Raw genomic sequence first — 16,578 nt, 5'->3', positions numbered from 1 at the left:
ACAGAGAGAGGGGCGGTTATGTATTCTTTCTTCTTGCAAAAATGAGTATTCTCCAAAACATCTCTCTAAAAGAGAGCCGCATTTGTAAACATTGGCTTTATTCTGAGTTATAACAAAACTCCAGTTTATACAATGAACCTCAGCAGCGACAGAGCTGCTGCCTCTGCTGTTTATTTAATCAAATGTTCATTTAGCAGTGTTTGGTTACAACATAGAGAAATAAGATGTACCATCAAGTGTTTATTCCACTGCATGATTTGGTCAATTATTATTATTCATTTACGGGTAAAGCTTCAAATCAGGGTTGAGAAAGTGGGGAGGCCAATGCTTCAGTTTTTTGTTTTGATTTGTTTTCTTTTTTTGTTCAAGAGGAGGGTAGTAATCCTAAAGCTAAAACATAAGGTTCAGACTTGATTATGATTTCTCATTTACTGTCTTTCCCACCTTAAAATTTCAAATCCACATTCATTTATTCAGATATAAACATATTTGCAGTGTATTCTTTCACTAATAGCCAGAGCGTTGGTTCCCTGGAAGGACAGAGCGGAGGTGCAACTACGGGCTGAGTCACTGTATTGTACCAAACAGGTGTGAAGAGACAGATAAATCAGTTATATTCTTTACAGCAACATTCCCTCACTGGGTGGGTTCGGCCTTTATACGCTCTTAACACATAAGCACGCTGGGTGAGGCTGATCTACATTCCCATGTCAGTACAGAGACCAAAGATGCTGCTTTGGAGTTGTAAAAACTGATGATGGCTTATGGTGTCTATAAGGATCCAACTGAGGGCAGACACTACTCAACCATACAGTCGAGCAGCAGCTCAGATGCTGCTTCATTTAGACAGAACAAAGACTGAAATAAATCCAATGAGCCTCACCGTTGCGTTCACTTAGAATGTCCAACAACATGAATTCAGAAATCAGTTTGACAATATATAATAATAAAGCAAGTGAGCGTTGTGTTGTTAACTGGCAGTAACAGAACAAGGAGTTGTGGCTGCACATTTGTCTCCTCCTAGTGGACAAATGACACTGCAGCTTCACAGCCCCTAAAATCCAGCCTCAACCTGCCAGAATTCCCTTTCAGTCTGGTCTGGAAGTTTCTTCAGCCTCAAATGTTGTGTCATGTCAAAGCAGATGTCCAACATAAGAAGAAATACAATAATGATGTAAGCATTTTGAGTGCCTACTCTGTTACAATAACAGCATGTTTATTACAATCACTATTTACATTTTGAACAAACTGATTTGAAAGTGAAGTGACACTTTACTTCAGCAGTGCTTTTTATTTTCTTCTTTGTTTAAGTGTAGCGCTTGACGCTTCAACAGTCGCTGTCTGAAACACAGTTTAGGCATCAGCGTGGACACAGTGATGATGAAATCACAGAAAAACAAAACATATCCAAAGCAAATCAGATAAACATTTCATCTCGTGACATAGTTATCATGCAGGCAGCACCAGTCATATCTGTAGTTTGTCTGTATTGTGTGTGTTTGTGTGTCAGTCAGTTAATTAGTGAGTCCGTTTGATTCTATGTCACTGATATTTTATACAGTTTCAGGTGGGTGAACCTAAAGAAACATCCTTCTAAAAGAACATTTAAGCAAATATAACAATTGCCTTAATGCAAATGTATATAATTATAAGTACTGAATGTGTTATGCAAATATACAAATGTTGATAACAGCCAACGACTTTGGGACTTCTTTTTACACTTCCAGTTAAAACCAGTTAAAAAGGTCAAGGTCTCAAAGCTCTGTCATCAAAAGGGCTCTTAGTATCTTCTCTCTGTCCAACCTTGTTTCCTCTCCGCTAAAGACACACAAAAGCATACAAACTTTGCGTTATAAGAGTTTTCCTTCATGTAACTTGATAAATGCATTGAGAAATTCATGCATTTTTCAGTCAAGATGGAAGTTTAAAAGAGGTTCACAACAATAACGATGATGCAAACAATATAAAAAGGGTATGGCGATTCTGCATGAGGTGAAGTTGTGAAGGCTTAAAAAAAAACCAAGTATGAATATGAAGCAAAACTAACAGATAATAAATTATTATTACTATCTTTTTTCAGGCTGGTTATAAATCATTGTCGCAGACATTGCATAAACCCTTAAAATAAACATTTGGAGGCTACTTTCTGTCCGGACTATCTGGAGGTTTAGGGAAAGCACATTTACAACACACACATCTGCCGTTCCCTCTTAAACTCTTGAGGTTATGGAGGTGGGAGTCTACTCTTTTTCAGGCGTTTCCTTTTCTCCAGTACAATTTCATAAAGCTACGGTCTTATTCTTGTTGTTGGAAAGCACTGGTTTCATCTTTAACAGTGCATTGTATTTCATTACATCCCAGAGTTGAGGTGTGTTACCTGTCGTTATGGGCAGCATGGTAAGGGACCAGGTGAGGATTAGAGCTACGGTAGTAAGAAGGGGACAGGTGGGGGGAAGGTGAAGGAGAGGGACAGCATGGACTGCTCAGCTCCAGTGCTGGCATATTATCCACCTGGAAATGCACATCAATATATACACAAACACAGTTCTCTTTTACTGACAGATGATATTGAAAGACTGAATTAATCCTCCATGAAAGAATAAAGCACTTTACCTGTGGGTATATGGAAGGCTGTATCTGTTTGTCCAATGAGCTGCTGGAGGCCGACTTTGCTGTGCTCTGGGAGGAGATGGCTGCAAGTGCCTCGGGGAGATTATCTTCATCTTCGTGATTACTGACGAACAGAATAAATTGGGAAACTGTATGACTTACATGACCTGCAGGCTGTTCTGATTGAAATGTAATGGAGACAGCACAGCTTTAGTTTCAAGTGCTCTGTGGAGCGCTTGTTCCAGGAGGTCAAGTTCCCTCTCATAGAGGCCCCAGTGTTGCTCTGTCCCTTCAACAGCAGTCAGTGCTGATGTGTACTCACAAGCTGAACTGCCTGACCAGCCGTTTTCTACGGTTGGTGCTGGAGTTGGCCTTGGGTTGCAGCCTCTCTGGCGTCGGGTTGCGGTCATGCCTGTGTGGAGTCTTTTCTGCAGGCAGGCTGGAGGCAGCCGAATCTTGAGATGAGCTCTGGTACCTGAAGTCCAGTTATCACATTGAGAGTTACTCTGAGTTGCTCATGTTCAGAAAGCTATGCAAGCATGAGAAGGTGGTGTGAGATCACTGGCCTGTCTTTGAGCATGTCATTTGAGTCCTTTCCTCTGGGCGTTGTAGGAGCCTCCTTCTTCATGAAGGAGGAGAGAAGGATAAATATAATCAGCCTCTAGCCTGCATTGCCATTAGACGGCCAGCACAGTCCAGGTTGGTCAACTCACCCTGAAAGCTGCCTCCATCTGGGCTTTGAGGATGTTGCATTTGAGGTGGTCAGGGAGCATCGCAGGGGAGGCGGGAGGGTGCAGAGACTTTTCAGAGAGCTGCTTTTCCTCTCCCTGCCAGGGCGAGAGGGGGAAGGAGGAGGACAGTAAGAAGACCTGGATAACATCTCTTTATGTAAGCAAAATGGGCCATCAGTGTATCGGAAATGTCTTTGACCTTGTTGTCCATGTTGACGTGCAATGAGGGCCAGGGAGGTGAATCGCTTTCTGACTCCAAAGCCTTGAGCAGAGCCTGAGGGATGTCCAACTCATCCGCTGGGCAGGGAAGCGCTCGACGTTCTAAAACACAGTTTCATGAGAAAATGCAGCACATATCCAGGCTGGATATGTTCCTGTGGATACCTGATACTTTGGAGACTTTAGATTGCCATATTTGGATGTTTGGTTCACATTTGTTGTGTCCACATTGGAAATAAAGATCTGTTATCGTTTCTCACCTTGAATCTTGGTGATCATCACTATCAACTATCATCATTTATGGTTTAAAATAATCATAATAACTGTGTAAATTCTGAAGAAAAAAAGACTAAATATTAAATTACACCCTGCTGTACTGGATACTGTAGTCAAGTGAAACCAAAACTGGCAAGATGCCACTGAGAGATAAGGATTAACTGATGGGTTCACGTTTTTTCAAGGCTGTCTTAATACTCTGATGCTGATGCAAACTCATGGTTTATTTGATGTGGCCATTTCTCCTGCTCATACGGACCATTAAAACAGTGTGATGGTTTTCATTAAACTGGAATGGACCACTTTGAAAAAGAGAGATTATTGTACCCTGTTGTAGTGTTATATTGGGCATGTGACTACTGATTTGATTAGAAAAAAACATGAAGCTGAGGCTCGTTTGCAATGAGCTGATCTTTAAATGAAACTCTGCAGTGCTGCACAGCAATATACGCACAAAAAAAACATTAGCTCCGATCCAGACATATGACAGATCTGCAGTAAGATACTGTTTGGACAGCTCCTCTTCAGCCTGAGAGTACTCACTGTTCTTAGTGTGTGTGTGACACAGCGTGTCGTGGCTGTGTGTGTGGCGTCGGTGATGGTGGTGAATCTTGCCAGAATACGAAGTCTCATTCTCCTCGACACTGAACTGATGGTCTGAAGCAGGACCGCTCAGAGGGAAACTGAAAATGACACGCAGGCTAATCAAAACTAATCACCCCCTCTAAATAAAAAACTTTTTTTCTACCATCTCTAATAAACCAGACAATACATGAATCTCTTAAATTCCAATCACTCCGACAGCGTGACTCCAGATTTGTAAGCAGATTCATTGACAAAATGATCGATGCTGAGAGAGTTTTTGATTTCTTTACAATTATAAACATTCAGTTTATTTCAATAGCAATGAAAAGACATCCTTAAAAGCACTTTGTGATTTGAATAATCACCACAGAGCAAAAGGCAACACAGCAAAACCTTGGTCACATTCACTGTAAACATTTGGTTGATTTAGTTCATCTTTAACCTGATAATTAATCTTAATTTTTTTTACAGTTTCACTCCGAAAGCACAAACACATCACATGCAGGAATCTATTTCACACTGGTCTAAATAATATACAGAAAGCAGCTTAATCCCTAAACCAACATACATATGTGCTTAACTGGACACCCTTCCACCTGTTGAGAATGACTTCATTCACATCACTTCACTCTACCTGAAGTGAGTTGGATACACTAGTTATCATTTGATTTCTAAGGCACAAAGATAAATTTCATCTTCCAGGCAGTAAACACGTGGAGCAATCGAAACACAGATTACAATCACGTGAAAATGTTCACAAGCAACCTAAGGCAAAATAATTAAATCATATATCTTCTTTCTGTCCCAGTGTTGCCTTTAAGTCGATATCAGAAGTTAAATTAAACCCAGTTAGTGGTTTTAATTTTGTGGCTGATTAGTTTATCTGCATGTGAGAACCAATATTTGTTTCCATTTTGGAAAACTGGCCCCCTTAAATTATGCTGATTCGTACATTAGCAGTTCATGTTTGCAATGTCCCCATTAATGTGCAAATAGCAAACACTGAATTTAATTGGTAGTAACTTATAACCTTGATGATTCAAATTCAAGTTGTGGAGTTGCACCGATTTCTGAGCATATTTATTGACGTAAATCCAATAATGATATCCTCCCACAGCGTTCGTCACACTGAATCTAAAAATATGTGTATTATGTCTACGGAGTCATGTGCGTTACAACCACTACTGTTGGTTGATAAGTGAGCCAGATTATGGAAAATAACTTCCCATACTTTTCTGAATACCGGCAAACACAGACGTGTCCCTTTCACCTTACACTGGTCTGTTCTCCTTATATTATGAGAGAAGGAGGGAATGTCACAAATGGATGAAGAATGTTGATGATGATGGGCACAACATTTTTTTCTGTTGAGTGCATCAACAGAGCTTTTCTCTTTGGGACACGAGGACAGCAGTCTGTGTGGGCATTAAGGTTTTCTGGTTTGGAACTGATTCCCAAAACAAACAGATCAAAGGGCAGTCATGACTTTGTCCCTGTAAAGCACACTCATGGATCCCCGAATGGTGCTGCTGGTTCGCTCCGGGATGGGAGGATGACTGGACACAGGACTCTCAGCCTCAACAGAAGGCCTGAACGTGACACAGAGATGGACATCACGCATGCACGCACACACACACACACAGACACACACACACACACAGGAGCATGTGGATAGACATGATACATTGACCGGCAACCAGGCTCATGAGGTTTATGAGTGACATGACATGAGGAAACACAGAAAATTTGGAGGACAGAGACCATGAGATGAGTGACTTTATCTTAAAATAGAAACCTTCCCTCCAGATAATGTCTAAACAAGGACCCCATTATCTCCCCATTGCAATTTCACTATCACGTCCTAAAGTATCCCTAAACCTTCTCCTCGTCTTTATGTGCTCAGCCGCCTTACCTGTGTGGTGGTGTGTGTCCCGAGGGCTGCAGGTAAACTGGAGGTGTGAGAGCAGGGTGGGGCGTGTGCCACGGCTCATGACCAATAGGAATGTTGTGCTGGAACTGGAGCGGGGAGCGGGGGGGGGGTGGGGGTGGCAGAGGGATTGTAGAGATGGTTAAATTAAATGTTGTCACAAGAGTGAAGCCAGATCAGTGGCTGCTGCATCTGTGTCTGTGTGTGTTTGCACCGAAGTGGGCTATCTGAGGTCACTCACTGGGCGTAGGCTGGGATCAGGGCTGGCATGAGAGCTGGAAAAAGAATGACAAGCATCATTAATAGGAGATTAACAAAGATGAAACTGAAACTGAAAAATGACTTGCTCCATGCAGTGTTGGTGGGAAAAAAAAAAGCAAGAGTGAGAATATTTTCCAACAGGCTATTTTTGTGTTAGCGTTAAGATTATACAAGTTTTTTATGAGGATTAAGGTCAAAGTCAGGGGATAAGGAATGAATGAAATAGATGGAATGTCCTCACAAGTACAGAAACACGAATGAACGTGGGTATTACATTTAATCAGGGGCGTTTTGTGTGTGTGTGTGTGTGTGTCTGTGTGTTTTACCTGATATGTGGCAGCTTGGCTGGAGAAATGGCAACTGATAGGAGACATAACATCAGTCAGCGATGATGTGGGGGAAAGGAACTCAGCACTGGTGCTTTTATAACTTTATTTATTTATTGGTGTTTATTTCATGAGGGTCTAACTTGTTGCCATCACTTCAGTCCTGGTACATTTTTGTAAATGTACGTTAAAAGAGTAAATACAGCCTGCACTCGATCATTTGTTTATGTCCGCCTGTGAGGCAACTGCTGCCGACAGACGGTGGGAATTATAGACGAATGAAGAGTGGATAGTCAGTAAATTCAAATGATCTAAAATGCACAGAATTGAAACAGTATGCGACCTTTAATGGCAGAATGTGCAGGGACACAGCAGGTGCGTTTTGTATGTTCTGGTAGGACTCACCTTTGCCCAGCGACTGTGTGCGGGAGGGATAGCGCTTGCTCGGCCTTCTCTCAAATGTGCTGGCTCTCCTCAGTCTGCCTCCATGAGTGGCCTGATATTCTGTCTTACCACTGACACAAAAGCACAGGGGAATTCGGGGAGCATGTAAGTTATTGCCATACGGTTTTCAATTCGATTCATTTACTTTGCCAGGGAATTAATCAATTTAAGGGTAATAACTTTTAGGGCCTTTCTGTGGGGAGTTTACACGTTCCCTCTTTGCATCCAACAAAATCCCTCCAGTATCTAGTTTTCTCCCACAGTCAAGATACATGTTAGGTCAACTGGTGGTTCTGAATTGTCTGTAGGTGTGGACCTTAGTCTCCTTGAGCTGGCCCCTGCTAAATGGATTAACATGAATAATGCATAAATAATGGATGGATGGATAAGATAGACTCTTGTGTGCCACCGTTTAGAAGAAAGATCTATTTGTCTGAACCTAACTTTAGCTTTTAATATATTTTCTTAAGCACACCCAATTGACCTTTAATTTCTCTTATAAAATTTGTTCCAAGTTGCAGATAGATAGTATGCTTCACATTGGATTGCATCTCCCTGTGCAAGTGCTTTGTGTTTTTACTTCTCCTGCATGTATCTTGGCAGTTCATCCACTCTCTGTGATGTAAAACAGGTGGCTGCGTTCAGCAAATTAACGGAAGTGCCCTTCAAGTGTGAGAAGTTGTTTTGACCATCTCTGATAATAGTCAGAAGAAAACAAACAATGTGAAGGGAATATCTCAGTCACCATAGGAACAGATCCATGTAACCATAGATACGCTGTAACCATAGATACAAAGGCTCTGTTTTATGTGACACATTATTCCCCATATGCTGGCACAAGTGCTGGCCGCAACTCCCTCAGAGAGTCAACTTGTATTATCCTTTTCCAGTTGAGCATCCACAGTCAGTGACACAATGATGCTGAGAAGCTTTTTCACTGCCTTCTACCTGAACCTGAAGCGGGACCCGAGTCGTGTGAAGTCACTGCGGTTGGTTTTGCCTGTGGCTGGCTGTCTTAGCCGGAAGAAGGCGTGGCTCTCGACAGCACATTTCCACAGGTGTTTGCAGCTCTTGGCGCTGGCAAGCTGAAACACAAAGGTATGCTCCTGCTCTCGACCCTGCACCATCAGGAGGACAAACAAACAAACAAGCAAACACTGTTCGTGGGCTTTCAGCTGGGGGCCTCGGGATGTTTGCATGAACGTATGTGCTGGTGACAGGATACATACCTGATCGTCGTCCTCCACCACAACCAGTGTGAGTCGACTCTTTTTAAAGTCCAGTCGGGTGATTTTGGGCCTAGACAACAAACAAACACACACAATCAGACAGAACTGTATTAGTGCCTCAAGTATGAATGCTATTTCAAGAGTTTGGGATCATAAGAGGTTTTTTTTTTTTTTTTTGTTTTTTTTTGTTTTTTTAAAGTAGTTAGTAGCCAAACATGTCTGTAACCAACAAACATCCAGACATACAAACTAACTTCAAAATAAAATGAAGCATAATTAAAAAAAAAAAAAAGAAAAAGAAAAAAAAAGTCTGACAAATATTTTTTGTTAGTTTCTTTGTCATCTCCACTAATCCTTTTCAGATACTAAATAGGAGTTAGGTTTTTAGTTTTAGTGACAAGTTTGAAGTACATATTTTTTAAAATCATTTTTTCACAGTTTTACTTTGAAAATGTCTATTATTTGATTGACTGTTTCAGCTGTATTTACTGCTGTGTACCAGGAAATGTAACACAACAATTATGCTTATGAAAACATTGCACTGCTTTGTTATTATTTTATTGCGTTAAATACAAAATTAAAAATGTCCTTTAGTCACCCACTTCGATAAATACAAGATGAGATGTGCGATATATTTACCAGAAGAAGAGGCCAATTTTGTTGGAACCTTCAAAAACTAAGATACCAGTAGGTGTGAGACCTAGTGCATATTCTCCTCCATCTCTGCCCTGAAGACAAAACACACAAGCTTTTAGTTTTCTCCAAATGTGCTTGATGCACTTTATCTTATATTTGTGACAGTAAAACACACACACCTTCACAAAGTGCATATCTACTCCGTAAAGTTCAAGCCACTTGCATTTGTTGAGAAAAGAAATCTCCGCTTGAGACGGGCTCTTTCCCCTGAAGATTTAAAACAAGACACCCTGATGACAACAAAAATATCACACCCTCCATCACCTCAGCTCTAACACTCGCAGCTCCGCGTGAAGAAGGATTATAGGCATGTGGTGTTTCTCTGAGGGAAATTCTCAGTGACTAAAACGAACTGGCTGCATCCTTGAAGCAGTCTTGAGTTTGTGTGCAAAAATGACTGTGAACTCAGTGTGAGTTTGTCCCTGTGTGGCTCGGTGGAGCACAACATATGTGTGTGTAATCTAATCCGAGATGGGCACAATCAGAGCGCGGCTGGGTTAAATACTGCCTGGAATCAATCAAGACCCTCCAGGCATTAATCCTTTAATCCTTAACACAGTCCAGCGAGAGCGAGGCCAAGGCGGAGGAGGAGAGAACAGAGGGACAGTGAAATTCAGACATCAATGTAGGTGGAAAACACTGGTGCTAAGAAGCAGCAGCAGACTGACTTCCTTTTCTGCTTAGCGCTCAGCTTCTTTGGCCAAGTGAAAAGAAAAAAGCTCAGGTCAAAGCAGTAAGCGGCTCTACACAGCAGAGATATGGTTGCTACAGCTCCGGACGAACAAGAGCAGATGACCTGTCTCACCTGAGCTCCAGCCACCTGCTGAAGATGTCTGCCTCCATGGCCTCGCTCTGTTTGGGAGTGAAACGAAACTCAGACACGAGCTCAGGTGAGTGATCCAGCGGATCACAGTCTCCCAGCTCACCTGAGTGGGGATAAACACAAAAACATATCAGGTATCGACGCATAACAGAACATCCTGTTGAATGTAAAATCTACAAAATGCAGAGTGTATTCTGAGTGCAGCTCTTTAAAGCTCTTCTCTATTCGTGTTTCTGCCATTAATTACATGTTTTAGGACAGTTCAAAGATGGTGTCACTTGGCCACAGGTGGCTGCGCAGTCCTACTTTAAAGCAACATCAAACAGTTGCACTACACGATATAAATGCCCATATGTAGTTAGCAAAATGTTTGACGTGACTCCTCTACTCTGAATATTTAATCTGTTTTACTTGTGAAAATGTGTTTGTTTGAGCATTTGATTTAAACAGCCGACTCTCTCCCCTGTAAGGAACCACCAAATTCACGTTGTGTATTTTCACACGATCATCGGGTCCACTTTGGCTATAGTTTGCATTCTGTTTTCGCTTTAATATGTAAAAGACATGAATTATTATTGTGTTACTTTTAATATCTGATTCTCAAATCTTGAATGTCTGATTACGCAGCGCCAGGGAGTATGTAAATGAATGTTTCAAGGAGAGCTGCACATTAGATCAAAATATAATCAAAATTGCAAATTGTTTTTTTTAAAGAGATGGAAAGTCTACTTACTTTGCAAACAATAAGCAGCCAGCTCCACTGAGACGTCATATGGACATTTCAATCTGAAGAGATAAATAGAGACAGTGATGATGAGCTGTTCTCAATGTGAGTGCCTTCACACTCACTTACCAAATCCAGCACACTGTCCTGACCGATGAGTGACTTTTACATGTTATCACGTGCTGCAAAGACATAACAGTGTCTCATTGACCTACAGTGTGTGTGTGTGTGTGTGTGTGTGTGTCAGTGTTAAGGAGGAGAGGAGCAACCCTTTTCCTAAAATAAGCAGCACTCTGCTGCTCCTGATCTTGGGCTGTATAATAGAGCTGCACTCTGGGGATCTATGGCCCAGATAGAGCCAGGAAGAAAGAGAGAGAGAGAGAGAGAGAGAGAGAGAGAGGGAGAGAGAGAGAGTGGGGTAACACACTCTCCAAGTGTGAGCAGGTTTGTGTGGACAAAACAGACTCCACTGTACAATGAAGTCTCTCAAACTCCAGTGTAGCCCACCTGCTGGTGCTCTCACAGGTGGGTTCACTAGTTTTAATACTACGATGAGAGCCAAATGCTCTCAAATGAGGGAGGATTTCAAGAAAATCGGGAGATAAACAAGATTTAAAGATCTACTTTGTTTAACTTCAAGCAGGGCCATTTATATGCGCTGAGGTTTAGAAGTAACAAGCCATGCATTCATTCTGCATTTTATATTAACTTGATGTTTAAACTGTCTTTGTCACTGCTGCACTACAGTGTCGCATATTTACCTGCTCACAAAAGGACGTCAGTACTTGCTGTTAACTAAACCCTCCCAATGTATTGAGTCATACTCTACCAGGCAGTCAGAGCATCGTCATCTACATTAAGATAAGATAAGATAATCCTTTATTGATCCCTCAAAAAGGCAATATTGTTCAATTCAGCCGCAAAATATACAGAAAAGACAGTAAAAGACTGAGATAGATAAAAGGAAGACAAAGAGAAAAGAGAAAGGGAAGAATGGAAAGAGATAAAAAAGATAAAAGGGCAATTGTCCTCTAACGGCCTTTTCCTTTTTTTCTATTGTCCACCATTTGACACACCTTCTTTTTAACTTTTGAGAAACTTCTTAAAGAAATCATTTATGCAACATAACCTGTCTTCTTGAACACCATGTAGATTGACAATTATCAGACAGTTGGATATGAATTTTATTCGGACAGAGTTGATGAGTTGAATCGAATGATTTAACGATTCAGTGACTATCTGTCGCACAACTTATATGTACTGTGGGATATATCTCAACAACAACTGTCCTAATTCTTAGGTTAGATTTATTCAAGTCCAGTAGACCTCTCCGCTCCCCCCTTTGGGAAAACAATATGCTCAGACACCTCCATAATGAGTCTAGGAGTGAGTAGGTGTGTTTGTGTATTATGTATTCACATGTCTGTATATACAAATCTGTCCCAATGTTTTTCCAATGAAGACGTGCGCATTAAGAGTGACAAAGAAACTTACTTGCCAGAGAGAATATCTTGCCGAAGCTGCAGCACAAACAGATACCTGTTGGATGGGAAAAACAAAAACAGAGTGAGATACTGAACACAGAAGGAGATCATAAATCAACTGATGTATCGCAGGCTTCTCCTCATCACTGACACATAATTTGCTTTAACAACTCTCCGTCCATTCGGCCTTGATTTGAATCTGCCCACAGCAGCAAAGTAATTAGCCTCACATCTCCTTTGGACCTCTACACTTGGCTGGCTCTGGAGAAAACCGTGTGCTAATGTGCGTGTTTGATTTTTGTGTGCAATTCCCTACCTTGTAAATTCCTCCCGCAGGTTGTTTGGCTCCGAAGAGTAAAACTTCACTCTGAAGAAGAGTCTGTAAGGAGGGCCGTCTGAAAGAAATGAAGACAGAGGGAAATGGATGAAGAAGTACTCTGCAGGAAAAGTAAAAGGGGAGGACAGAGACGGGCATGAAAAATGGCTCTAATCAGATTGTTTTAATCATTTCATCTCATCTGTCCATTCTGTTCTTCTCATCCAGTCCATCTCAGTCATCACGGGCATAAATCCTTATTTCTTTCCTATTTCACTTCAACATCAGTCAGACTTTTATAAGCCCCCACTGGCACACACGCCATATCATTCATCCCTATTGCTACAAGTTGGAGAGCAAACAAGGGTACGGCTTCTAATGCACTTACTAATTGCCATGTCAACATTTGATAATACACCAGCTGTTCCCTGCTTACCTGCTTCCACATGCTCTCTGCACATTTTCTGCACAACAAGGTGTCATAAAAGAAAAACTGTGCATCTCACCTCTGATCTGTTTCTTTATAAGCTTGGACATATCCAGCCAGTGCTACAAGAGAGAGCAGAGTGAGAAGGTGAGCATGAGTGTTACATCAGCTTGTGCTCTGCTGTGACAAAAGTAAGTCTTTGGTACTCACTGAAACTTGATCTGTGTCCATGAACTGCAATCCAAAATAGTCTGTTTCAACCAGATCTATGTGATACATGATCTGATCGAATAGGTCCTGGCCTTTAGATTTGCTCTACAACAAAAGGATGAGAAGTTCATTATTTTCAACCAAACTTCACTGGTGTTCTTTGTTTTGCTTTGTTTTGTTTTATTTTTTTCTCTGCTGAACATTATCTTGTCTGAATGAATGGAGTCTTTAAAACTGAATTATACATTTATTTATTCAGGTGGCTCACAGATTACCCAGTAATTCAGGAACAGACCAGCTGCCAACAAGCGCAACATGACTTTTTTTTGTAGATGGGAAAGTGCCTTTGAGTGTGTGTGTGTGTGTGTGTGTGTGCATGCATCTGGGTCAAAAAGCGAGGGACATGCCTCTGAGGGAAAGGCCCGTATACAGCTCTCTGTCATTGGCATGCACAACCCGAGAGAGAAACAAGTGCTGTTAACCCAACTTTCAACATAATGTTCCAACCTTTATCTGAGCAGTTTATGAACAGATGTATGTCGGCGCCTGCTTCAAAGACCTAACCCTGGTCTCACCCATGAGGAAGACGGTGGGTGTTTGGAAAGATGACAGCCTTGTACTTTGGATCCTGATAACCGGCCTAAACTTCCTGGTGAGCGTATGAATGTGTGAGGAAATCGCTGGTATTAAGGGATTGGAGGCTGAAAATGCTCCTGCTCGTTCCACACTGCATGTAGTTTAAGGAGACTGAGTGAAATCACTGCCTCCGTCACATGGCGCACGGGAACAGGCAAAACAAAAGTGACCTGTATGACAGTGAAGTGAAAATTAGACTGTTCCTATTTTACCCTTTGTCTTAGGAAGTGCAATCAGCATGAGGTGACAGACTAATAAGCTCTAATAGATGAGTTTCAGCTCATTTCGGTGCACCAGTATCAACGCCCGTGGGAAAACAAGTGGACATGAACAAACTTGTTCCAACACACCTGTGACTAAGCCGCCAGCTTGACAGGCCGTGTGTAATTTTACTGCTGGAGCAGTAATACCTCAGCTGAAGCTCCTCCTTCCTCCTTTAGGACAACAGAAAGACTCCATATACTAATAACCCACTATTCAGCAACCAGACATTTTAGGGGTGACGCATGCAAACAGTTTTGGTGACACACACAATCTTCAAAATAAAAACATCTTGCACCAAGCCACTTACGCACGAGTGCCTACATACCGCCTCATCATCCCACCTACCCTCGTACACTTGTGGCAATTCTCTGTGACACAGACTCCCCAAATTTGGTAAATCAGTTCAGGGAGTCAGGGAATAGATGGAGACATGGAGCCGGGAGGGGAAAATAGAGGAAGAGGGAGGATGAGGAGTTGGAAAGAGTAAGATGATGAGCAAGGGAGAAGGCCTCAGAGGAAGAGTAAAAGAAGATGAGGAGGGAGAGTCAGGGGGAGAGCGGAGATTGCTTGGGATCAGGTGCACACTAACACACTGAAGGGAAGAGACAAGAATGTAAAAGAAAGACGTTGTAAAAGAGGCAACAAGAGGGGTACCTTCAGGTTTGATACCCCTACAGCCAGAATGGTGACATAATGTGATGAACTGGCTGATCATAGCACCATCTGGAGCTGCACCTCTCACTGTACAACGCAAACACACACACACACACACACACACACTCATACTATATAGGCCACTCTAACACTACAGGCTGTGCCAAACACACTGTTGAATTTGAGATACATCTATGTGATTTCCATATCTGATTCATCTGTTGCTTTGTTATAAAAAAAAAAAACAAACCCTAAGATTTTCAAGCTGCTCATTTTGCCTGACCAAAACTCTGACATAAAACTAAAAATAAATAAATAATTATTTAAGAAGCTAAACATCCAACTCCACAGCTGACCCACTGATTGATTAGCACGTCCTGAAAATGGAAAAGTGAAACGAAAAAAGACATTTTTCTATGAACACATTCTCTAACCGGGATTGTGTTTCAGCTCATCAGCAGTCTTACAGCCGGGACCAGGACTCTGTTTACACACTGTGCCGGCTTCAGCGCACTTACAGGCAAATCCACGTTGACATCCGATCCGTCCAGCAGCAGGACCCGGCAGGTGATGGTGGTCCTGGCGGTCCCGGCCGCGGGGATGTGGACCGACGCTCCCCCGGTGACCACGGCGGGCGCGTGGACGACCTGCTGCTGGTGGGCCAGGAGCAGGGGGTTCCCGGTCACCCCTCCCCCTCCGCCCCCCTTCCCGTCCCGCTCGTCCCTGCCTCTCGCCTGGAAGCGGCTCCGAGACCGGCGGCTGAACGTCCGGCGCAGAAAGCCCATCATCTTCCCGATCCACAAGGCGAGCAGGTCCGCGTTGCGTCCGTGAAGAGCGATCGGAGCCGCCGCTGCAGCCGCTGCAGCCCGGCTCCTGCCGGCAGCGCCGCCGCTTCCTCCTCCTCGTCCTCCCCGGGGCGAGGAGCCACTCAGCAGGCACGGCGGGGACTTCAGGGCTGCCGATCAGTCCTCAGGCTGGATGTCGGCAGCAGCGGAGGACTCCGGACGCATACTAATGTAACTAACACACATCCAGCAGCGAGGCTCCAACCAGTTGATCCCTGGTCATCGGACCGTGTCTCGGTAAGCCCGGTCCTCCCACAGACACCTGCCCGCCGCTCGGCTCCTTGTTGCGCACCGCCTCGAAGATCCAGGAGCAAGCCCGACCGACGCTCCGCAGCGGGAAGCCCTGAGTCACCCGGAGCCGGGGACGGGAGGAGGGGACTCCTCTCACCTCTGGACCGGAGTGGACTTCGTGTGTGTGTGTGTGTGTGTGTGAGGGGATGGGCTGCTGTTGTTTCTGACTTCCACCGGCGAACCGAAACTGGTCCCTCACAGGTAAAAGTCAACCAGCGAAACTGGACAAACAGCCCGATCTGCGCCTGCGTAAAGACACAGCGCAGAACAAACTTCTGTCCCCGCCGGCTGGGCGACCCATCCGAGCCGGGCCACCAGCGCCACCTGTCTGCGGAGAGCCCCCACCGAGTCAGGAGGGGGCACGGATTAGAGCAGATCATCTCCGGTTGTCCAAACAGGTCCCTGCACAAAGGTACACAAAGGTGCACAAAGAGACACACACAGAGACCATCAAACGTTCAACGACATTTCATTTATATTGCTACAAAATTTGATGTATTTTTTATGTACAGCAAAAATAATGTAAGTTTAAACTGTTTGAGAAACCCATAAGGATGAAAACATTTGAAGATCGATCAGTAAAAAGAAAATAAAATTTAA

The 16,578-nt window shown here is 43.1% G+C and overlaps 1 protein-coding gene across 1 annotated transcript; it reads right to left on the bottom strand.

The window, feature by feature from the left end:
* Positions 1-1,302: 1,302 nt before the first annotated feature.
* On the bottom strand, positions 1,303-15,630 carry epb41l4b (erythrocyte membrane protein band 4.1 like 4B). The gene is made up of 23 exons (XM_029504943.1): positions 15,361-15,630; positions 13,289-13,393; positions 13,158-13,200; positions 12,652-12,730; positions 12,346-12,390; positions 10,861-10,913; positions 10,110-10,230; positions 9,424-9,511; positions 9,248-9,336; positions 8,609-8,678; positions 8,328-8,497; positions 7,341-7,450; positions 6,936-6,969; positions 6,590-6,623; positions 6,334-6,437; positions 4,380-4,519; positions 3,541-3,662; positions 3,324-3,437; positions 3,177-3,232; positions 2,933-3,085; positions 2,614-2,734; positions 2,378-2,511; positions 1,303-1,818 (listed from the first exon to the last, which is right to left on the bottom strand). The coding sequence occupies exons 1-23, from the start codon at positions 15,628-15,630 to the stop codon at positions 1,755-1,757; spliced, it is 2,319 nt and encodes a 772-aa protein (XP_029360803.1). The 3' UTR covers positions 1,303-1,754.
* Between the last annotated feature and the right edge of the window lie 948 nt (positions 15,631-16,578).

Source organism: Echeneis naucrates, chromosome 6, assembly GCF_900963305.1.
Source record: "Echeneis naucrates chromosome 6, fEcheNa1.1, whole genome shotgun sequence".
Lineage (NCBI taxonomy): Eukaryota > Metazoa > Chordata > Actinopteri > Carangiformes > Echeneidae > Echeneis > Echeneis naucrates.
This window is presented reverse-complemented; position numbering and strand designations above follow the sequence as displayed.

Excerpts from the sequence above, each read along its gene's own strand:
- epb41l4b (XM_029504943.1), bottom strand. The coding sequence starts at position 15,630 with ATGATGGGCTTTCTGCGCCGGACGTTCAGCCGCCGGTCTCGGAGCCGC. Across the intron at positions 8,498-8,608 it reads TGGTGGAGGACGACGATCAG|GGTCGAGAGCAGGAGCATAC; the intron begins GTATGTATCCTG and ends CTGATGGTGCAG. Across the intron at positions 2,512-2,613 it reads AGCCTTCCATATACCCACAG|GTGGATAATATGCCAGCACT; the intron begins GTAAAGTGCTTT and ends GTGCATTTCCAG.